Source organism: Borostomias antarcticus (assembly GCF_949987555.1).
Source record: "Borostomias antarcticus genome assembly, chromosome: 19".
Classification (NCBI taxonomy): Eukaryota; Metazoa; Chordata; class Actinopteri; order Stomiiformes; family Stomiidae; genus Borostomias; species Borostomias antarcticus.
In genome coordinates, this window is record NC_140252.1 from 15,271,456 (window position 1) to 15,295,772 (window position 24,317).

At 50.4% G+C, this 24,317-nt stretch overlaps 2 protein-coding genes across 2 annotated transcripts in view; one reads left to right on the forward strand and one right to left on the reverse strand.

The window, feature by feature from the left end:
* Nucleotides 1-12,963, reverse strand: part of nid2a (nidogen 2a (osteonidogen)) — a gene marked incomplete at its 5' end in the record, with an annotated part of 35,519 nt that extends 22,556 nt beyond the window's left edge. The window contains 7 exons of the mRNA XM_084453378.1: nucleotides 258-458; nucleotides 1,175-1,420; nucleotides 3,942-4,091; nucleotides 5,067-5,647; nucleotides 5,918-6,159; nucleotides 11,703-11,993; nucleotides 12,760-12,963. Coding sequence (XP_084309504.1) covers nucleotides 258-458; nucleotides 1,175-1,420; nucleotides 3,942-4,091; nucleotides 5,067-5,647; nucleotides 5,918-6,159; nucleotides 11,703-11,993; nucleotides 12,760-12,963 — 1,915 coding nt within the window. The remainder of the gene's footprint in view (nucleotides 1-257; nucleotides 459-1,174; nucleotides 1,421-3,941; nucleotides 4,092-5,066; nucleotides 5,648-5,917; nucleotides 6,160-11,702; nucleotides 11,994-12,759) is intronic.
* Nucleotides 12,964-18,912: 5,949 nt separating this feature from the next.
* Nucleotides 18,913-23,912, forward strand: ptger2a (prostaglandin E receptor 2a (subtype EP2); the record flags this gene model as incomplete). Its single annotated transcript, XM_084454019.1, has 2 exons — nucleotides 18,913-19,722; nucleotides 23,613-23,912. The coding sequence occupies 2 exons, from the start codon at nucleotides 18,913-18,915 to the stop codon at nucleotides 23,910-23,912; spliced, it is 1,110 nt and encodes a 369-aa protein (XP_084310145.1).
* Between the last annotated feature and the right edge of the window lie 405 nt (nucleotides 23,913-24,317).

The following is a 24,317-nucleotide window of genomic DNA, read 5'->3' on the forward strand; positions in this document are numbered from 1 at the left end:
AGGGGTAGGGTAGTTAGGGGTAGTATTGTACCTGAGGGGGTAGGGGTAGGGTAGTTAGGGGTAGTATTTTGTACCTGAGGGGGTAGGGGTAGGGTAGTTAGGGGTAGTATTTTGTACCTGAGGGGGTAGGGGTAGGGTAGGGTAGTTAGGGGTAGTATTTTGTACCTGAGGGGGTAGGGGTAGGGTAGGGTTAAGGGTAGTATTTTGTACCTGAGGGGGTAGGGGTAGGGGTAGGGTAGTTAGGGGTAGTATTGTACCTGAGGGGTAGTACTGGAACGTCTCCTTGTACGGCTCCATCTGCACCGTGGCACCAGGGGGGATGAAGGGCGCGTTGCCGTGGAGACGGGTGTCCACGGTGAGGTAGTTTTGGTCGTCGAGGCCCCGGCCAGTCTGGACGATGGTCAGCCGCTCGTTGCCGGGGTAGAAGGTCACCTCCGCATGGCGGGTGAACTCAGCGCCTGAGGGTGACAGGAAGTGACGTCACCTCTGTCGCGTTTTGTCTTTAATACATGTTGTCAGATAGCAGTGGATGCCTTTGTAATTTCTCTGTCCAATTACCACCACCTGCTAGATGCCATGATGACCTCCCATAAGAGAACAATATGGCCAACACGTTATGACCTTGGAGAGTGGAACACATGGGAGAATGATAATTCTCGCTGCTGAATGGTGACATCTTAGAAAAGAGATGTCTGCTGTGTGCTCATGTAACATTTTACACAAGGCACCTCTGCTAACACAACAACACAGTCAGGAAACACCTGAGATTCATTAGCTGGTCTAGAGCTATCATCGCCCTGGACACAACACAGCTGTGGAACTGTAAAACTCTCACTCACACACACACACACACACACACACCAAGCTCCGACCTGAAGATAGCCAGCATGGGAGGGACTGAAACACACACGCACACACGCACACACACACACACAACACGATTTGAGGTGACATCATCTAGGGCCGTTTTTTTGCGCCGATGTAAACATGTGTGCGTCCTCTGGTAGGTGTTGTTGACGGTAGATAAAAGTGGAGGTATGAGGGTATTGTTACCATCAGTCTCACCGTGTCTATCATCAACACAGCCTATTAATATTACGATCACAACAGCACGCAAACACACCCGTGCCTCCTGGACATAACATCATCGCTACACGACACCCAGCGAGCTTACCGGCGATCTTGAAGCCCGCCTGACTGTTGGGCAGTTCCAGGGCGAAGAGCCAGCCGAACAGCTCCCCGATGGGCGCCACGGGCATGAGAGCCCATCCCACGGGCTCCGGCACCTCGCTGATGGCGGTGTACGCTCGGCCGTCGCTCACCACGATGTAGGCGTGCAGGTCGATGCCTCCCAGGTTCACCGGGGTTGAACCGACGGTCACCGTGCCGCTCACCTTCCCGTTGACGCGCTGGGGGGCGCCTGGGACGAGGGGGAAGGAGATAAGTGTTACACACGCTGGGGAGTGCCTGGGACACGGGGGAGGGAGATATAGTAGGTGTTACACACGGTGGGGAGTGTCTGGGACAAGAGGGAGGAGATAGGCGTTACACACACTGGGGAGCATCTAGGACAGGGGGAAGTTGATAGGTGTTACACACACTGGGGAGCATCTAGGACAGGGGGAAGTTGATAGGTGTTACACACACTGGGGAGCATCTGGGACAGGGGGAAGTTGATAGGTGTTACACACACTGGGGAGCATCTGGGACAGGGGGAAGTTGATAGGTGTTACACACACTGGGGAGCATCTGGGACAGGGGGAAGTTGATAGGTGTTACACACACTGGGGAGCATCTGGGACAGGGGGACGTTGATAGGTGTTACACACACTGGGGAGCATCTGGGACAGGGGGAAGTTGATAGGTGTTACACACACTGGGGAGCATCTGGGACAGGGGGAAGTTGATAGGTGTTACACACACTGGGGAGCATCTGGGACAGGGGGAAGTTGATAGGTGTTACACACACTGGGGAGCATCTGGGACAGGGGGAAGTTGATAGGTGTTACACACGGTGGGGAGTAGGACAGGGGGAGAAGTATAAAAGTGTTACAACATAAAGTATACCGAGCAACTGTAAACAGCACAAGAACAGCCATAGTACTCACCTGGCACTAAATACATCCCACACACAAAGCTTGTAGCTTAAAGAAAACAGGCCTCCTCAAAAATAAACCTCCCTTTTGGGCCGGAGAGCTCAAATTACTTCTCTTGCCGAGGAACAAACAAACAAGAAACTGTTGGGGTGGGTTGGGGAAGGATGTGAGGGTATTCTGAGGACAGACCGGAGCTGGGGAGTTAGGGTTCGACTGCAGAGACTTTAAAAGAGACAGTACATTGTTGGTTCTGTGTAGGGAGGCTGTGCATAGCGACAATGCCATTTGTTAAACATTTCCTCCGAGTCCCTCCCTCACACTTAAGGCCCACAGAGTACCCTGTCTGTTCCTTCTGCTTCATCAAAGGAACCACAAGGGCCTCTCCTCGAATACTCCCACTTCAGTCAACAACTACAAATCTTACCAAATACCGCTTTCAACTCCGGTCTGTTTTGACACGTGAGTCTTTAACAACAAGTCCACTATTGGGTTGACACTTCAGCTTCAAAAGCTGACAAAATAGCTTTGGAAATGAAGAATGAAAACCTACAGTATGTGGAGAGGCACATAGCATGACATCAGCGTCTCCAACCCACTCATCTGATTGCGTCTGGCTGCGCTTTGAAAGCACCCCACGTAAACCTGACATCCCCCTCACAACGTGTCCCTCCCTCCTAACCCTAAATCTAACCTCCAACAGACCCTTCTCCCTCTCCTGGGTAAGCCGCTGTACTCATAAAAGCAGGCCCCCAGGGTTAGAGGGAATTAGGCATGTCAGACACCTCCGGGTAATTAGCTAGCTGGCGCTAGCCCCAGTCTCATTCTCAGCCCTAGTCTCTTTGCCCCGGCCTCAGCCCAAGCCTCTCAGCCCCCCAGCCCTAACCCAGCCTCAGCCTCTCAGCCTCATTCTCAGCCCCAGCCTCTCAGTCTAGCCTCTCTGCCCCAGCCCTAACCCAGCCTCAGCCCCAGCCTCTCAGTCCTAGCCTCTCTGCCCCAGCCCTAACCCAACCTCTCAGCCTCATGCTCAGCCCCAGCCTCTCAGCCCCCAGCCCTAACCCTAACCCAGCCTCAGCCCCAGCCTCTCAGCTTCATTCTCAGTCCCAGCCTCTCAGTCCTAGCCTCTCTTCCCCAGCCCTAACCCAGCCTCAGCCCAGCCTCAAAGTCCTAGCCTCTCTTCCCCAGCCCTAACCCAGCCTCAGCTCCAGCCTCAAAGTCCTAGCCTCTCTTCCCCAGCCCTAACCCAGCCTCAGCCCCAGCCTCAAAGTCCTAGCCTCTCTTCCCCAGCCCTAACCCAGCCCCAGCCCCAGCCTCTCAGCCTCATTCTCAGCCCCAGCCTGATCAGCCTCAGCCTCTCAGCCTCAGCCTTGTTTTGGGATCCAGCCCCGGCCCTGACCCAGCCCCCAGCAAGGCCAATGGAGGGTCTGTTTGAGTAGCCAGCGGCAGCAGCGCAGCGTCAGAGGTGTTGATCTGGCAGGAAATAGCTGCTCGGCTGGGAACAAGATGACGTTGTTGTGCGAGAGAGCCACCGTGGAGGAAGTGGGAGGAGCAGGGGGGGGAGGAGGAGGAGCTGTTTTGGACCCTGTGTAAGAGCTGGTGTGTGGGTAGGAGCGTGTGTGTGCGAGAGGCTGGCGCGCGGGCACAAGCGTGTGTGAGAACCGGGTGTGCGAGCGTGAGAGTGTCCTTCTCGAAAGACACTCTCACGTCTTTGTGAAAGTGACCCGTGTGACTAATCCCAATGTAATTTCATGCCCTTGCCGTGGGCATAAAGAGCCAGTGGAATGACACAGATGACCATTATCAGTGCGGTCAGTTAGGGCTGCGGTTAGCCAGGCTCTGGCTACTCACCATCGGGCAGGCAGTGGCGCCCGTTGCCATAGAACGAGGAGCGGCAGTGGCAGCAGAAGCCGGAGGCGTAGTCGGTGCAGTAGGCATTCTGGGAACACTGCTGCTGGAAACGGGCGCACGTCTCCTTGTTCTCGGTGCTGTACTGGATCACTGCGGAGAAAGAGGCGGGGCGGACGAGAAACGGGGGATTCAGAAAAGACATTTGAGGGTTAAAAATCCGTCGTAATACGCCGACAGAGTCCGCAGGGGTCGGAGCTGGGCGCCGAACAGACAGACGGATTGTAAATAACCCGGAAAGCACGGAGAGTCTATCGATCTCCCGCTACGAAGGCTTAACAGACCTCCTGGCACACCTCCGTTTTTATGTTCTTCGTGACCGTAGCTTAACGCGCAGTTGTGATACAGGGAGGCCCGGATTGAACCCCGGACGCAACACTCAACTCAATGGGAATCTGGAGATGTGCTTATAGACTCGTGGAGAAAGAACAGACGTGGTGCTGGGCCTCGCTGCCTTGGCCGCTAAAAGCTCCGATCGGTGATTTAAATGCGGTGGGGGGGGTGGGGGGGGTTTTAACGGCGAGCATCTCGCCAGATAGGACGCTAATTCTCTTCAGCTGGACGAGTCCCAGCGGGAGGCCTCTCTGGGTTCTGACTTTCTTTCCTCATGTGAGTGGGGAATCTCCCTCGCCTGCAGCCTTTAAACACGCATGTTTGCTCAATGTCTGTAGCTAAGGTGTTCTCTCAATCTCTCTCTCTCTCAACCTCTCTCTCTCTCAACCTCTCTCTCAATCTCTCTCTCAGCCTCTCTCTCTCAACCTCTCTCTCTCAACCTCTCTCTCTCAATCTCTCTCTCTCAATCTCCCTCTCTCAATCTCTCTCTCTCAATATCTCTCTCTCAATATCTCTCTCTCAATCTTTCTCAATCTTTCTCAATCTTTCTCAATCTTTCTCAATCTTTCTCAATCTCTCAATATCTCAATCTCTCTCTCAATCTCTCTCTCAATCTCTCTCTCTCTCTCTCTCTCTCTATCTCTATCTCAATCCCTCTCTCTCTCTCAATCTCTCTCCCTCTGACAGGCAGCCCGGCAGACCAACGGCTAAGGGCACACACACACACACACACACCTCCAGTGTCGAAGTCCACGTCCTCGTCCACTACGCTGACCACGTGGGCGTCGGGGGACAGGGGCAGACCGCTGTCCTCCCTGTTGGGGAACACCTCCAGGACCGTGTGCTCAGGGCGGGGCTGGGCCTGGGGCGGATGGGGGGCCTGGGCCTGGGGCTGCCTCACGTCCTCGGACGGCTGGTTCCTGGCCTCGGGCGCCGGGTACTCCCCGGGCTCGGATGCCGGCGGCGCCCCGTACCGGGGGTCGGAGGTGATGGGGAGGTCGCCGCCGTAGGGCTGCAGGCGCTCCTGACCGGGCAGCTCCAGCGACGGCTCACGCCCCGGTTCAAGGAACTCCGGGAGGGCGGGCGTCTGGAAGTCCGGCTCACCGGCGATGTGGTAGTCCTCCTCCTCGGGGTCATCCCCATCGGGGTACTCCACCTCCGGGTACTCTGGGGTGGTGCCGAGCTCCGCCTCCACGGCGCCGGAGGGCGGCGTGGCCAACGCCCCGCCCACGGACGCGGGGACGACGTTGGGGAAGGCAGTGCCGCAGTTGCCGATGTGGAAGAGCCACACTCCGGGAACCCCGGTATTACCCACCCTGAGGAGAGGGGGGGGGGGGGGGGGGGGGGAGAGGTGAAGAGAGATGGAGGAGAGATAGAGATAGATGAAGGACAGATAGAGATCAATGGAGAAGAGGGAGTTGTGGGGGGGGGTGAAGATAGATGATCAAGTCATACTCATAAAAGCCAAGATAACTGAGATACATTACTTTGTGTGTGTGTGTGTGTGTGTGTGTGTGTGTGTGTGTGTGTGTGTGTGTGTGTGTGTGTGTGTGCGTGTGTGTACGTGTGTATATGTGTGTGCTCACAGCTGGAGGTTCTTGACATCCTGGGCGTTGCTGGTGACGCTGTAGAAGGGCCCCTCGATCCGAGAGAAGATGAAGTAGGGCACCTCCCCCCTGCTGAAGCCCACCCGGGCCGGCAGGAGGATCTCCACGTTGTAGGACTCCTTCGGGCGTGTCCCGAAAAACTGCAGCCCGTCCTCGGGGTAGAGGAAGAGGGCGAAGGAGTGCGTCTCGTCGTACGCCACGACCGCCTGGAACGTGTTGAACTGGAGGGGGAGGGAGAGGGTTCAGTGCAGCCGAACTGTCGGTTGGCATTTTTGCTTTAAGGTACAAGTATCAGCAACGGTTTCTCAAAACGTCGGTTCGCAGTCACGTAACATTTGGTCATTTCGCGGACGTTCGACGCACGGTGTCGTCCCGCGAGCAGATAAAACCGTCTGTTGCGACGGCCTCGGGAACACTGTCGCCCGCCTGACGCGCTAGCGCGCCCGTGTTTAAACTACACACGAACCCGCCCAAAACCCCAGACGTCCCAACCGACCGAGTGACCCAAATATCATCTCTTTCCGCTTCAACGCAGATGCATCACTGCTTTTACAGGCCCTGGTATCCCACCAAATGTTCCCCCTCTGGACCCCCCCCCCCCCCCACACACACACACACATCTTTATGGAGTATTTACAGGCTGCCCCCCCCACCCCCCTCCCCACTGGCTTCACACCCTGTTTAAGGGGGGAGGCCTGTGATTAAAGCGCTGTGAAGAGACCCGCTCTTGATGTCCCCTCTTGTGGAATTCGGTCTATAACCAGCTGTGTGGCTTTCATGCCTGTTTAATTAAAAGTGTGGGAATGCAAAAAAAAAAAAACAGCTTTGGGAGAGCGTGGTCCCGACCTTAAGACTGTCAAGAGCAGAGAGGAACAGCTGTACGCTGCCCGGCCACACACAGAGCCCCGACCCAGAGTCCGCACACCAGGACCGACGCAGAGTCCTGATAGGGTCCAGACACAATAGTTCAGATAGGGTCCTGATACGGTCCAGACACAATAGTTCAGATAGGGTCCTGATACGGTCCAGACACAATTGCTGACAGAAAAGCTTCTCACACGGTGTGGGATTTCCACTTATTTCAACATACACAGATGACCCTTTCCCACCCCCCACCCCCCCCCCCCCCCCCCCTGTGTGAAATCCCTCGCTTCTCTCCTTCTCCTCCCCCACAGGAGAGATCAACACTATCTCCGATCACCCCCAACACCGCCACCCCCTCCCCCAAGACCTCGGGAAAACATCCCTCTGATTCAGAGAGACACACAGAGAGAGAAAGAGAGAGAGAGACTCATAGTCACATTGTTCTATGTAGTTTAAGTTATCTTTAACTTCTGTATGTACAGACAGACAGCTATGTTTCCACATCTTCTTATTTTAATATCTTTAACTGTACTCACATTTTTGGTGATTTTTTTCTTTTTTGGTGATTTTTTTTGTTGCTTTGGCAATGTAAACATATGTTTCCCATGCCAATAAAGCCCTTTGAATTGAATTGAATAGAGACCCCAGGCTTCCTAATACCACAGCAGACCCCAACCCCCTTAACCCCCCCCCCTCCCTCCGATGCACACACACCCGCCTCAAAAGTCTTAATTACAAGACCACACTGCCTCCAAGCACTCCACAAACACGCCCATAAACAAGATTGTTTAAAGATGTTATTCTAAATAATTAGTCTTCCCACGTGTGGCAGAGACAGGTTAGGTCTAGGCTGGGGGCAGGGGGCTGGGGGCTGGGTCGAGGTCTGGGCCGGGCTGGGTCGAGGTCTGGGCTGGGAGCTGGGGGCTGGGTCCAGGTCTGGGCTGGGGGCTGGGGGCTGAGTCCAGGTCTGGGCTGGGAGCTGGGTCCAGGTCTGGGCTGGGAGCTGGGGGCTGGGTCCAGGTCTGGGCTGGGGGCTGGGTCCAGGTCTGGGCTGGGGGCTGGGGGCTGGGTCCAGGTCTGGGCTGGGAGCTGGGGGCTGGGTCCAGGTCTGGGCTGGGAGCTGGGGGCTGGGTCCAGGTCTGGGCTGGGGGCTGGGGGCTGGGTCCAGGTCTGGGCTGGGGGCTGGGTCCAGGTCTAGGCTGGGGGCTGGGGGCTGGGTCCAGGTCTGGGCTGGGGGCTGGGGGCTGGGTCCAGGTCTGGGCTGGGGGCTGGGTCCAGGTCTGGGCTGGGGGCTGGGTCCAGGTCTAGGCTGGGGGCTGGGGGCTGGGTCCAGGTCTAGGCTGGGGGCTGGGGGCTGGGTCCAGGTATGGGCTGGGTCCAGGTCTGGGCTGGGGGCTGGGTCCAGGTCTGGGCTGGGGGCTGGGTCCAGGTCTAGGCTGGGGGCTGGGGGCTGGGTCCAGGTCTAGGCTGGGGGCTGGGGGCTGGGTCCAGGTATGGGCTGGGTCCAGGTCTGGGCTGGGGGCTGGGTCCAGGTCTGGGCTGGGGGCTGGGTCCAGGTCTGGGCTGGGGGCTGGGTCCAGGTCTAGGCTGGGGGCTGGGGGCTGGGTCCAGGTCTAGGCTGGGGGCTGGGGGCTGGGTCCAGGTATGGGCTGGGTCCAGGTCTGGGCTGGGGGCTGGGTCCAGGTCTGGGCTGGGGGCTGGGTCCAGGTCTAGGCTGGGGGCTGGGTCCAGGTCTAGGCTGGGGGCTGGGGGCTGGGTCCAGGTCTAGGCTGGGGGCTGGGTCCAGGTCTGGGCTGGGAGCTGGGGGCTGGGTCCAGGTCTGGGCTGGGTCCAGGTCTGGGCTGGGGGCTGGGTCCAGGTCTGGGCTGGGGGCTGGGTCCAGGTCTAGGCTGGGGGCTGGGTCCAGGTCTAGGCTGGGGGCTGGGGGCTGGGTCCAGGTCTAGGCTGGGGGCTGGGTCCAGGTCTGGGCTGGGAGCTGGGGGCTGGGTCCAGGTCTGGGCTGGGGGCTGGGTCCAGGTCTAGGCTGGGGGCTGGGTCCAGGTATGGGCTGGGGGCTGGGTCCAGGTCTGAGCCTGTCTGCTGCATCTGGGAACGGCCATGATGGTACCAAACGGCACGGAGCCGTATTGTCAGATGATAGGAACCAGACCTCGGCGCTGGGCTATGGGCTTTTTGGACTTCCACTGCTTATTTACTTAAGGAGTAACACCTCCACAGATCGCGCCCCCTCCCCTCTCCACCCCACCCCACCTCCCCCAACACAGCAGCTGGGGAGATGGACATCTGGGGCTGGGGGGACAGGGTGGGGGTGGAGGTAGGAGGTCGACTCTGGTGGCTGATTCGGCTGGAAATCTCAGCTGATCCAGAGAGAGATAAAGCTGATTCGATCCTGAAGGAAAACACAAGGGGATGATCCAGAGGTGGTCTACGTTTGTGACCTGGTGGATCTGAGGCCAGGGCAGAGAGAGGAGGGGAGGCGGTCCTCTGTAATGCTGGGATCAAATCAAATCAAATCAAACTTTATTTGTACAGCGCATTTCAGCTGGGATAGCTGTAGAGGTGTGCTGGTCATGTTCAACACCGGTGCTAGAAAGACCACCACAAGGCTGGTGGTCACATAACTGTAGAGCTGCTGTCTTAGTATGTGTACGTGTGTGTGTGTGTGTGTGTGTACAGTATGTGTATGTGTGCGAGTGGACATGTATGAGAGAGAATGAGGTGTGTGTGTGTGTGTGTGTGAGACCACCAGCGTGCCAACCAGTACTACTAGTCCATTGAATAATACTCTCTCTCTCTCTCACACACACACACACACACACACACACACACACACACACACAATCGCATACACACACACACACACACACACACACATAAACGCATGCGCATACACACACACACGCACACACACACACACACACACACCATTACCAGAGAAACCAGACAGGTCTACTAATTTTACTGCCTGCTTTCATGTCCTCGTCCTCCGGTGTGGTAGAGAGCAGTACACAGACGCGGTGTGGTTACTGGGGACAGAAATCCGCCCAGACCGACACTCCAACACACTGGAACAAGCAATCTGCTCTCTAACCAACAAGCTGCACCACTTTGATGTTCAGAGCTTCAGTGTTTAGGCTATCCGTTGTCTGGAAGGAGGGAGGAACTCAGAAATAGGACGGGGCTGTGTTTCTGAGGACCCTTGTGCGAGCCCCGAGCAGGGAGCGTCCCCGGGACAAATAATAAATAAGGGGGGGAGATAATATTTTCAGCGCGACACAGCTGTCTTCTCTCTCTCTCTCTCTCTCTCTCTCTTGGGGAGGAGTGGGCTGAGGCACAACAGAAAAGCCTATTCATCCATTCATACGCATCAGAATGAAGCCACATGCTGTTCGCCGGCCCTTCGCTCGTTACTCTCACTCTGAAATCAATCCATTTCAACCCCAAGGGGCCCCCTGGAGAACCGCCGTTGAGTCTTAACGCAGCGCCGGGTTCCTGTGAACGGGGGGTGGTGGGGGGGGCGACACTCCGCTTCTCACCAGGGGCTCGGAAGCCGTCCGGCATCGCCGTTCTCGCTCCGACCGGTAATGAAGCCTTTTAGAAGCGTTATTTGAGCCCCGCCTGACAGATAGGAGAAGCGCGTCTCGGTCTACAACAGGAATCCTTCCCCCCCGGAAACGGATATTTTCCGAAACAGCGGATATCGTTTCACTGTACTAACATCGCCCCACGGTATAACCCAAACACAGTCAAATCATCTGAGGGGGAAAGGCGAGCGCTAGCTGTACGCATTCCGCCAGGAAGTCCGACCAGCAGCTTCTGGGGCTGGCTCCACTTAGGTGTGGAACTGTAACAGGAAGGTGCTTGTGGGTTCGACGGCGTTAGAATCTATTCCATCCATCCATCAGGGCGCTGGGTTGTATCATAATGACTGTTAGCAGCGGTCTCACACCGGCCTGCTATAAGGAAACCCAGACCCCGGCCATTGACGATGGCTAGGGTGGGTTTCCTCCCTGTAGACTCTGGACTAAAGTGTTTTCACAGTGAAACCTTACACTGCCGAGCTTAGCTCTGGGGAGAGAAGCCAGAACATCAGATCGGGGGCTGGGATCTCAGCTCAGTTGGAGGGATAGATGGTATCTGAGCCGGGGCCAAGCTGATGATAAAACACTGGCTTTCTACATACTCATTAGTCACACTTTACAATAAGGGTCACAAAAAACATTAGTTAACTGTTAACTAATGCTTATTTTAGGGTAAGGTTAGGTTACTAATGTTAATTAATACCTTAGTTAAGGTTAGGGTTAGGGTTAGGTGAGTTAACCTTAGTTAACATAAATAACATTAGTAAATGGTTAATAGAGACATTAGTTAACTGTTACTTAATGATTAATAATGCATTAACTGATGCTTATTAATGTACCCTTATTGTAAAGTGTTACCTACTCATTCTTCAACCCCCCATGTACGGCTATGCTTTATATATATATATATATATATATATATATATATATATATATATATATATGCATGTGTGTCACATGGTAATAATAGTAATAATATGGTAATACATGATGCAGAGAAGTAGGGGACCTGATCAGCAGAGACAGAGAGGCATGTGTTGTCCCCCCCTGGGGGAGGGTGGTGGAGGACGGGAGTGGGGGTGGGGTGGGGGGCGACTGATGACCCAGGCTGATAAGCTCTGACTGGTGTCAGGGGTCAGGGGTCAACAGGTAGTTTACAGCGAGGGAGGGAACCCTAACCCTAAGCCCCGAGGGTCACACACCCATACCCTCCCTGGGGACACAACGGAAATGATGGACAGACACATACAGACAGAGACAGACAGACGCATATAGACAGACACACAGACACATATAGACAGACAGACACAAACTCTCACCTTATTGGATGGCCCGCTTGTCTCATAGGGCGCCACGTTCTCCCAGGTGGCGATGACGGCGTGGGTGGGCGTGAAGCCCGAGTCGGGGAAGCCGCGGTGCACCTCCTGGGCCACGCGGTTCAGGACGGAGGGCGACTCGGTGACCCGGTAGTAGATGGCGCCTCTCCCGTTGGAGGTGTCGATGTCGGCCAGGAAGGGAGCCATGACGGGGAAGTCTATAGGGAAGCCGTCGTCAACATACTGCTTCTCCATGGGCAGGTCCTGGGCTGAGATGATGCCATTGGTGGCCACCTGGAGAGCCAGAGAACACAAGGAATCCTCTGGTGCTTTGATGTTGCTGTAACTGGCCTCCAAGGATGGACTCAATACAGAGAATACAGACTTCTCTAACAGGGATGGATTTCGCTGGGGAGCTGTGTTTGCTCTGACATTTTGTTGCTTTAAATTATATTTTTGAAGCTGGCAGTTTTATGGCATTTTATGGCTGTTTTACGTGTTTCCATTCCCAATGGGCCCTGACTAGAGAACTACCGCCAACAGAACTGGGCACGATATGCAGGAGGGATTTCCACGGACTACATAGCCTGCTACAGACAGAGATTCTCTGGTTTAACTCAATGAACACCAGAAGATGCCAATAAGAGCTAATAAAGTCACTGATATTTGCATAGAGAACTCAGGACAGCAGTTAATATATGAATATGAATTCAACTCCGAAATGAATTTAATAATTGCGAGGGCCAGTTTGCATGCATTGGTTGCATTTTTCTTCGGATTTAATTTATAATGATGAAAATCTAACAAAGACAGTTACTCATACCCTGGCCAGTCCAGGTGGGAGTATAAATTAACTTTGCCTTACGATAGTTTACTCGTAAAAAAAAATAAAAAATGAATGACCTACCCCATGCTTAAACAGAGGCACCCTTTTAATATGAACGTCTTCGTTTATCATAGAAACATAAATAATATTTTTTTTCCTGCATACAATTCTGTAGCTACAATGAATGACGGAGCGACAAAGTAGCCTATACATGTCAGAATACATCATACTCACGTAAAGCTCGTTGAACTGCGACTCGTAGAAGCACAGGGGTCTCTCCAGAGTAAGCTTTTTGGACGTCTCGTCGTCACCCTCATTGAGAATCAAATCACTGCTGGATTCCCCATAAGGAAATAGAGCTGCCCTTTGAATGGCTGTAACAAGATGGACAGTCCACGACAGCTGAAGTAGAAATATAGTTAATTTACCCCTCGCCATTATATATAAGTTGCCTATCAACAGATCCGCATTGATCTAACAGTGGTGCTAGGGATTCACCCGGCAGCTCTAGCTGCGATAACAGACAGAGGATGGTGCGTTGTGCAGGAATCTCAACCTACACCAAGGACTCCTACCTCTGCTCTGACCCAAACTCTCCCGGACTTGGGAGGGATTTAGGAGTTTAGGGGCTGTTGATTGGTTACGGTTCTCTTGACTGGCAAGATACTGGACACCATCTGGTTTTAATTTAGCAAGAAAAATACACATTTTAATCCGTGGTAGTTTTTCTTAACCCTCAACAACAATAAGTTGCAGAACTTTTTATTATTCAATAGCCTCCTCGTTTTAGGATCCTGTCAGGGCACGTTAGGTCTGTTATTAGCCTATTTGGCTAATTTTCACTTTCTCAATTTGCCTTGCTTTTTTGTCTATTTAGTGGCCTAAAACCTTATTTCTCCAGACTATTCAACTATGGCTTGGTGCTCTTATCCAGGTGTGAGGCCTATTCTAGTATTGTCATCAGTTGTAGTGGTGTCAGCCAGTCAGGGATAACAATTTATTCGGTGGACTGTATAGCTTAGGCTATAGCCCTACATGCAAAGTTCTGAAAACTTCCTGAAATTGTAATGGCATCAGAGAAAGAAAGCGCAACACTTATTCTCTCTGATAGCCCCCCCCCCCCCCCCCCCCCCACCACACACACACACACACACACACACACAAATTCACGTATCGGGACGTGTACGTAATTTCATTAAGCAACCACAAGGTGGCGTTACTGTACCATTATTCTATGATTTTGTTTTGCGTCAGTTCAGGGGCTGTGTATATGGGCTCTGCATTTGCTCCCCCCCCGGGTTTTGCTCCCCTCCTGCAGGCTCGTGAGGAGACCCACGGGGGCATGGCCATTTGTAAGAAAATGTAGAGGACAGTGGCTAATGTCTCCTGATATTAAAAAGTAGGCTAGGTTTGAGTTAAATAATGAGTAGCCTGGGGAGCTCATGTTCTTAAAGCCGCCCCGACAGGTGCAGACTATCAGCGATCAGCCCGGCACGTAGCTCGGGAGGTAGAGAGGCCGGCTGGAGATCGCAAGGTCCCACCCCGGGTCCTGTAATTTAATGTAGGCCTATTTACCAGCCAGGTGTAACGTTGGCTGAAGATCTGCTTGCACACCATTGTCCTACAGGGGCTGACAGAACACAGGACAACATCACACAAAACAGCAAGCAGACCGTCACAACACACAGCATTGAAACCCCCCAAATGTATTTTGTCATGATTTGGGACCCCCCACCCGTCCAGCGGGGCCACACTTGTGGGTATCATGGAGCTATAATGGATGGATGGATGCTACATGCTGTACAGGTCTGTCTGTAGTAACGTAAACAGCCCTTAGGTGGGAGCAAAGGAGAAGAAAACCTCAGGTTCTTTTATTACACTGTGTGTGTGTGTGTGTGTGTGTGTGTGTGTGTGTGTGTGTGTGTGTGTGTGTGTGTGTGTGTGTGTGTGTGTGTGTGTGTGTGTGTGCGTGCGTGTGCGTGCGTGCGTGTGTGTGAATGTCATTTTTATCAATGCCATTTTATTTCTATAGCGTCATTAATACAAATTAATGTAGCACATTGTGCATTACATAAAAAAGATGGATAAAAACATAAATCATGTCAACACAGTGAGAACAGATTTTAAAAATCAATAAAAGTAAAAGAATGAAAAATTAAAAGATAATACAAAATAGATTTTTTTTAAAAATAGAACACAGCTTATGTGGTAAAATCAATATTATGTTTTAAGATCTCGCTTAAAAACTATCCCGGTCTCAGACATCCTCAGGTCATCTGGCAGGGTGTTCCAAAGGCTGGGGGCATAAGAACGTAAGCCTTTTTCGGGGGGAAACACTGAAAAATGCAGAAGTGTAATCCAGGCCTTAGTCCTAGGTGTATATTTAAAAAACATGTCTGATATGTATTTAGGTGCACAATTAGGTATGGATTTATAGACTAATAAAATAATCTTAAATGCTATTCTAAAATTGACAGGTAACCAGTGCAGTGATTTTAAAACTGTTGTGATGGGGTCTTCTGTGTATGTGTGTGTGTGTGTGTGTGTGTGTGTGTGTGTTGGTTGTGTGTGTGTTGGTTGTGGTTGGGGGTGGGGCAAGCAGTCTGTTTTTTTCCCCCTATTTCTGTTCAGCCATGTTTTACTGTAATAATATAATAAACAACTCTTACTCATCTGTGTGGAAAGCAAACTATGATTAAGTCTCTTCACAGAATATGTTCCTAGCCATCTGGGATCCATGGGGGTCGTGCCATTGGTATGATCACTCACCAGTGTATCAGCCACTGCCAATAACTAGTTCAGCATGTTTATAATGAAACCACAATGACAAGTTACAAGGAATCTACCTCCAGTTCCTGCTCTCTCTCGACCTCAGCTTCTGGTGTTAACCACAGAGACAGATTCTCACAGGGGCTCCTTCCTGCTCTCAACCCTGGCTGCTGCATCGGTGGATAGCTCCTCAGTTGCGGTCACAACACTTCAGTCAAAGTCTCATGAATATTGAGTGAAAGATCAATGTGGTAAGCATGACCCCCCAACTCGAAAGGTCATCCTCTCTTAAGTAGACACATGGCAAAGCTTAGGCAGGTCAATGATGCAGACCCTGTGCTCTTAATTATGTGAATCCAAAACATGCATTTTGACAAAAGACAAGATTTTAACCTTTTCTTTAACCAAGTTACAGACACATAATTACAACATAATTAATTGCATTAATAGATTATCTAACAATGAAAGATTAAAAAAGAAAAGCCACACCAATTACCCATTGAAGGTAGTCAATATTATTTCTAACAATGTTACCACTTATGGGTCAAATTTGCAGTCCTGCATTTCATTTGACTTTAATTCTTAAATGGAACAAGGTCCAGCAGTTTCATTGTTCTTTGAAGCTCATTCCAGGCCAAAGGGCCAGGCAGACAGATGGTGTGTACAACTGGATTTTGATCTAATCTTGGACATCGGGTTGACAGTTTTGATTTGACATTCAGATTGTTTTAAAATTGTGTTTTCTATGTACATCTGGTAAGGATTTGTTTGTTAAGGAGGTTTGTGTAATACAAAATCAAACCATGGGTTATGATTATGCCAATTTGTGTCTTTTAAGAGTGATGTCTTTATGAATGGTATTATATTCACCCTGGTAAGTGCACTGAAATTGAATCACCATGACAGTGGCACGGGAAATGCCATCCTCCCTGTGTTAACATTCAAGCTTACATACAGAGTATTCAGAATACTCTCTGCATGTAGGCCTGAATGTTAAACGATATTCTGACCTTTTCAATTACACTCTCAATTATTAAACAGAGGCACTGTGGACCAGGCCATTTGGCTGCTTCAGGATATATTGTGTCAAATGAATTCATTTCCGCTGACATCCTTTTGAAACATGGAATTAGTGTTGGGGTGAGCCCTCTTAAAGGGACTGATTGCATCTCTTACGTTATCAGTTGACCATGGGGGGACTGAATAAATTGGCCATCCCTCTTGACTAAGCATCCTCAACAGCCAGAGAGCTCTGGTATCAAGATTTAAGGAACGGAATGATGCCATATATCTTCATTAAAGGTACCCAATGTAGTTTTTGACCACTAGTATGCGCTCTAGAGCAAATTTGAGAAGGTGGTCCCTGAAAATCGTGTACTACGTCATTGCGTCAATACACGGAGCACATAATAGTGATGTTTCACACATCTTTGTTTTCAAAACATTAGCGAAATATCATTGGCGAAGAAATAACAAGGCAGGAAAGACATTCAAGTGATTCAACATGTTTATTAGACTACAAGGAACCATATAATCGAGGAATTTCGAAAATAAACAAAGAACTGATTGTTTTGATTCACGTTTCGTTGGGTACCTTTAAGATCCTCACTGAGAGCTCATATCAAGATTTGATGATCGAAATCATGTATACATCTTAATTTAGATCCTCACCGAGAGAGGCTCTTTACCAAGTATGTTAGTTAGGTTTGTAAAGTATTGTGTTAAACCACAAGCTCAAAGAAATTCCATGCCATGAAATCCCATGTTATTACAATATCACATCCATTAGCTCCTACTGTATATCAGGATTAGAGAATCAGAGACTGTTTAATGCCATTGTAGTTTTTCAATATACTAGGAATTTGCTTTCATACGTGGTGCATAACATTGAGACAACATTGACAGGGTGCAGGGACAAAGCAGGACAGTGCAAAGACAGGACAGTGCAAAGACAGGACAGTGCAAAGACAGGACAGTGCAAAGACAGGACAGTGCAAAAAAACAATGTCTATATATAATATATAAGGTCTCAGTGGGAGTGAGGGGTTCGGATTAGGATGTGCTCTGAGAGTGACCAGACAGATTGCCTCTGGCTTTATGACTCACTCAGACACATCCCTGTTGGTTGTAGAGGCTCAATAAGATTTTTTATGGACAATAAAGTTTTTGTTATCCTATCTTACAGTGATCGTGTGAAAGCCAGCAGACAGGAATAAAAGGAAAGAAGACATGTCGCAAATCCTAGATAGATCCAATAACTGTGTGTGACGTCTCTGGGAGCAGACAAATCCTCCACAGTCATATTCCAATCTCAGCACAGTTAATTTAACCTGGGATCAGCTGTTTGACCACAGGACACGGACAGACACATATAAGAGGGTCAGCCTGGGATTGAGCAGCGGAAGACGGGCTTAGTGATGGTTTAGGACTAACTCCTGGTGAGTATAGAGGGGGCAGCAGCATGTGTATAGGGGCTGTGTAGGGGTAGAGGATTCCCAGATGAAAGTGGGGGAGAGGAAGGGAGGGATTGTCAGGAAGGAGGTACACTGAGGTTAGGAAGAGGCACAACGAGGGGAATATGTCCACTTGGGCATTGTAAAACGTAAAAATAAACGTTTCTCTACAAGTCGGAACTGCTCAGGTCGTAACATAATGTTGTCCTGCAGGATGCATGGACATTTGTGTTTTAGATGATGATGAAGCAGTTTAGGTCGGACTTTTAGCTTGATTATGTGTGGTTATATTACATTATAGCAAAGTAATTGTCCGCCCACAATATAATAGATCATAGTTGAATGTTAAAGTTAGGGTTACAGTAGGGTTAGGTAATAGTAGCAGAAGTAGGCGTATTTTATTGATCCCTGTGGAGGAATTAGATAGATAGATAGATAGATAGATAGATAGATAGATAGATAGATAGATAGATAGATAGATAGATAGATAGATAGATAGATAGATAGATAGGTATAAACTTAAGCCTATTTATCCTCGAAAGGAAATTATTTTTGTTGCAGCAAAATAAATCCAATGGTAGAGCTTTCTATTCAACACATTTTGGAAATTTGGAAATCTGTATAATGCCTGTGCCATGTGCAGCTTTCAGAATGAAATTTAAAAAATCAATTCGGTGGGTGTGTCGACGTACCGTTGACGTCACTGCATCACTTTGCTCGGAGTGCTCTTTCTGGGAGAGGAACCCGTTGCTCATTCACACCGCTGCTTCAGAAAACAGAGAGAACGAACATTGACAATAAAGCCAAAATCTCCATATAGAGAAGTAGATATGGACAGGACGAGTACGTGCAGATTAGTCCAACACGTTGGACTCTATTTTGTTTCAGAAGAGAAAACATTTACATGAGAGTTAACTTTGGCTATGTGACTCAGTTAAAGTGAGTCAGTTACCGGGAGCCGCGCGTCCGTCTACCATCCAGCCAAAGTGGCAAGAGAAGCAGCAAGAGAAGAAGCGATCTACTTGATCTTCCTCTGCGTGATTGAAGACCTGGACAAAAGACACGTTGATTCAGTTTATCCTTCAATTGCGTAATAGGGTAGCCTATATTGAGGTGCGCTGAAATAGTTTAGAACTGTGCGTAACGACTGAACAAAAGCAAAACTATGGCCATCACTATAAACACGACCAACGACCCGTGCCACCAGAAGCTGCACATCGATAACGGGAGCCCCCTCACCAGTGCGCTCATGTTCTCCGCCGGTGTGATCGGGAACGTGGCCGCGCTGGTCCTGCTGGAGATCCGCCGCAGGAAGGACGAGTGCCGACAGAGACGCTCGCTGTTCCACGTGCTGGTGACCTCGCTGGTAGTAACGGACCTGACGGGGACCTGTCTCATCAGTCCAATGGTGCAGGCATCCTATTCCTTCAACACCACTATTATCGGCATGGGCCATGAAGTGTGTGAGTACTTCGGCTTCGGCATGACCTTTTTCAGCCTGGCCACGCTGTCTATCCTCTTCGCCATGGCGCTGGAGCGCTGCCTCGCCATCGGGTGTCCGTATATATACGGCCGGCACATCACCAAGCGCTCTGGATACATCGCAATCCCTTTCATCTTTCTACTTTGCACCTTGTTTTGTCTGATGCCGTTTGCTGGATTCGGAGACTATGTTCAGTATTGCCCGGGAACTTGGTGCTTCATTGACATGAAACCTCAAAATCTAGAAGACAAAGTTTACGCAAACCTTTACGCCTCCGTGTTGCTCTTGTTGGTCACGTCTATAGCGGGCTGTAACTTGTTCGTGGTTTATCACTTGGTCCTGATGTACCGGAGGCGTACATTGAACCAGGGATCGGTGACAACACGGAGCAAAAAGGACAGGCGAGTCCTCTCCATATCCGAAGAAGTGGAGCATCTCATCCTGCTGGTGTTCATGACGGTGATATTCGTGATCTGCACCTTTCCTCTGGTGGTAAGATATATTATAAACTATCCTATTCTAAATTGTCAACAGAAATGCATATTATGATAGATACACAGTGCACATCAGCACTTTGAGATTGTTTTCACAATGAAAAGTGCTTCATAAATAAAACGAATTATTATTATTATTATTGGGCTATTATATGTTTAATTCCTGTGAATTTGAGATTCGTTAAATTCACTGATTGATATTGAATTTCTAAGAACAATTATAGAATAGAAACGAGCAGACCCAACAGATCATCTTAATCAAATTTGCTGTTAGCTGAACCTATATAGACATTTCCTCCAAGCTGTAGTGACAGATAACCAATAATATCTTGTCCCAGTGGTGTTGGGATTTTAGAGAGGTTCATTTCCCATGTGTCAGGATTTGCCTCGTTAAGGATAATTCCCTGTCAGGATTGGCCTCGTGTGGTGAGGATCATTCCTTGTGTCAGGAGTGGGCGGCCTCGTGTGATTTGTTGGCATGTGTGCTTTGGGCCACTAAGCATATGCACAGCAATCTCACAGTCCATCACATCCGGAGTTACCTTGAAAGCAGGCATTTGCTCTGTCTCAATGGTTCAATAAAGTGGAGACTGAATCCAGACTCATGGTCTTCTCGCACGCCCAGCGGGCAGGGCTGCAGTAGCCTATGTGGTGGTATAATGAAACTATCTGTATTATTCATTCTCAATGGATGCTGAAATTGGAAGGAAGTAGACAACAATGTGGGGGGCATTTTTCTACCCTAACAGGGTGCCAGGCAGGTCAGGAAACGGAAACTTCAACCTGCCAGCGAACCAGCCGTACAGGTATTAATATACTTTACAAAGAATAGAAAAATACATCTAGCAAACGTAGATAGGTGGAAGAAAACACAAGAGGGAGGAAAGAGGAAACTTAAGATCTAGATAGATGGATGGATGGATGGATGATAGATAGATAGATAGATAGATAGATAGATAGATAGATAGATAGATAGATAGATAGATAGATAGATAGATAGATAGATAGATAGATAGATAGATAGATAGATAGATAGAGAAGGGGAAACAGGGAACCTGTCTGCAAAAAAACACTAGCCTACGGCACTACACAAATTACATAGGACATTGGTTTCCTTAGCTATATGCTGATATCATCACAGCTTCATCAGAGGTGGCCCCCAGAGACGGAGGTAAATCTCTACCCCACCCCCCACCCCCCTCCCCGACCCCCCTCCAACCCCCTCTCTCTTCCCTTCCAGGATCTGTGACAGTTAGCGATGGATTAGATGTCTGGTTACTTGGGGCTTCTCAGCTGGTGACATGCTGACCTGTGTGATCCTGTGGTGGTGAGAGAAAGAGAGAGAGAGATAGAGAGAGAGAGAGAGAGAGAGCAGCCCCAGGCACTAATGCAGGCTGGTGTCCCGTGATGTCCCCTGTAAATCATGCCACTGCATGCGGAACACTGCGCAGCCTTATCTGACCAAACATACACACACCACGCCTGTTAAGGGTCTTACTCCTTTACATTACAGCTGGTGAACCTGCTAGACTGGCACTATGTTTACTTACTGTACATCTAATTCCTACACGCTGGTCCTATCACGTTTTTTCTCTGTCAAGCAGCCCAGGGTGATGTATGGCGCTTGAAGAGATATACGACCAGACCCTGTCCTATCTCAATTCAACCGTAACTCAAAGGGGTCTTAAACCATGCACTGGACGGCGGTGGGAGTTTATCTAGGGAATATGAGCCGTGTGCATGAGCGCAGGGCTCCAGCAGTCAGAAGCAGTGGGATCAGAGTATAATCAATCAGCTGCAGATGAAACCGGATCCTGTCCAAGTGTGCTTCGCCACACCCTGCCCGCACCCCTCAGTCACCGCTGATAGTATGAATAATTAAAACTGTATCTGAAAGGGGACTGGCTCTGGAGGGTACTGTCCGACACATCGCCAGACTCTCCCGGCTGGAGTCGGCGCCCACACGAAGGTTTCGCTACTTCATTAAGGCTGGGAATGACTGGTGTGTTTTTAAACCCACAGGGTAACGCCAAACACTTGTCAAACGCTCGACTCTTAGAAAACACTTTACTCTGTCATAGGGAAATCCCTGAAAAGAACATGTACAGAGGTACACTGAAATGTTCATGTGGAGGTGTTAAAAAAACCATTTGTACACTGCATTTTGCGAATAGTGCGTCAGGGAAGAACTGTCTATCATGGCAGAGATGAGCTCATTACACGCCTATGTCCCATTCGAGTGTGTGTTGTTTATACAATAGCTGGGCTCTGTCGCTACATGCACACACGGGTGCAAGGCATTTCTGAGATTACAATCAGTCTCTAAAGAAATCTCAGTAAGTGCCAGATTTACCCATGGACTATATTGGCATAATGATGTTTCTGGAAATTTGCCTAAAATGTCTCAGCATATTTCAAAGTCAGACTGAGCACTCTATGTAGCACTGTAGCAGAATATATGTGTGTGTGTGTGTGTGTGTGTGTGGCCTGTAGAGCAGGATATGAGTGTGTGTGTGTAGCCTGTAGAGCAGTGTGTGTGTGTGTATGTGTGTGTATGTGTGTGTGCGTGTGTGTGTGTGTGTGTGTGTGTGTATGTTGGGGATATTACTCAGTAATATAAACCTGTGAGATGGTCACATTTTCCCATAATGGCAAGAGACACAGATTCAGTCATAACACTAGAATTTGAACTGCAGTGATCCAAACTGGCGTCAATAAGGTTTCTAGAGACAGACAGGCTGGTGGAAATTCTGACAAGCTAAACTTTATTTCTATCATCCACTTGAGTTTGTCTGTGACTAGGCCCAGTGTTAAGTACCAGAACCAGTGTTGACATGAGTTCAATCAGCAAAGAGGTTCTCCTGGCCTATAAAGTACACTCAGGACAGAGCGCGATTGCGTCTCCACAGTACGTTTTTTTCTGCCGCTGCCTTCAATCATAGTAATGAGGTTGGCGGGACATGACAGAGTTGAGGACACGACCAAGGCTCCCATGCTGATACACACTGATGCCGCCAAAGTTTATTTTACTGAAGACTTCCCTTCCCTTGACCCCCGTGTATGCGAACGCCTGGCTCCGTAATCAGTTAGTAGTTTCATCCTACTGCAGAACCCCCCCCCCCTCCTCCTCCACTCCCCCCCCAAAAAAACATCTCCAAAAGTGAAGTGTGAAGACATAGCCAGCTTGAGGCCATTCTCCATGCCTTTGCACACTGCTCTGTGTGTGAGTGTCTCACAGAATCGACGGGGGACACATTGAATGTAGCGCTACTGGCTAGGAGCGCCGTCTGTGACATTGGCCTAGGAAGATTGGCGCATGGCGCTGGCGGCACCTCCCTACCAGATGACTCCTCCCTCAGTGTCAAGCCCATTCACACGCCTGGTTTGTAACCGAGCCTGCTAGCACACCCCACTGACTCTATACCCTCTGCGCTACTTGCACTCGACCTCTGACTGTACCACACAACACGAGGGCCCGCGCACTGCACTCAATGTATATATAGAACATCGCTGATCTACCACACTACACTCTGCACTCACACTGTCCAGTACATACACTCACCGCACACTCCATTGTGTATATATTGTGTCATTTTGTATTTGCGCCTCTCTTTTTACATGGCGAACAAAACTGATCTTGAATCTTGAGCTCTGTCTGTGAACTGTGTCTGTGAGCTCGCTAGCCCACTGTGAGCTAGCTCTGTCTGTGAACTGTGTCTGTGAGCTCGCTAGCCCACTGTGAGCTAGTTCTGTCTGTGAACTGTGTCTGTGAGCTCGCTAGCCCACTGTGAGCTAGCTCTGTCTGTGCTTGAAAGGGACAACAGGCTTTCTCCTCCCAGACAGTCACTTACTCTCCATCCCTCCATCCCTCCCTCTGTTGACCCGCAGGTCCGAGTGTACATCAACTCCACGGGCCAGAGGATAGAGAGCCACCCAACGGACCGGGTCGCCCTGCTCTGCCTCTCCGTCAACTCCATCATCGACCCCTGGGTCTTCATCCTGCTCAACCCGTCCGTGCTGCACTTCTGCTGGGGGCGGGCGTGCACGCTGCCCCCCCCCCTCCAGCCCCGGAGCTCCCTCTTCAAGTCCTCCCTGGGGGGGAAGGAGACCCAGGCCCAGCTGGAGCTGTGCCAAGTCAGGCAGTCGGTGGAGTTCGGCCCACCGCACACCCCCGTGCAGACGGTCTGACCCCCCCGCTCGGGTGCCCGGCGGGGTGGTGGTGGGTGGGGTGGGGGGAGGTGGGGGGGGGGGACCTCCAGAAGACCAGACAGACAGCTCGAAACCAGAGCTTTCGAGAGACTCCGTCTGAAACCCGCTCGGGACGAAGACTCAGACTTTCGAACCGATGGTCGTACTCGAACACGGGTCCCCCCGGCCGGAGTCGGGTCAGGTGCTTTTTTACGTGAAATGCCCTCAGACCGGGAGCTGCCACGCAGACGCCACGACGCCAACTCCCGAGCGAGGTGATGCGCGTGCGGCCACTTAGCCAGAGGCCTGTTTGTCTGGCGTTGTGCAGGCCTGGGGGCATCATGGAAAGCTTTCCATGCGTTCTTTGCGTGGAAATGCCTGATGTCTGGGTTAATCGGCCAGTGT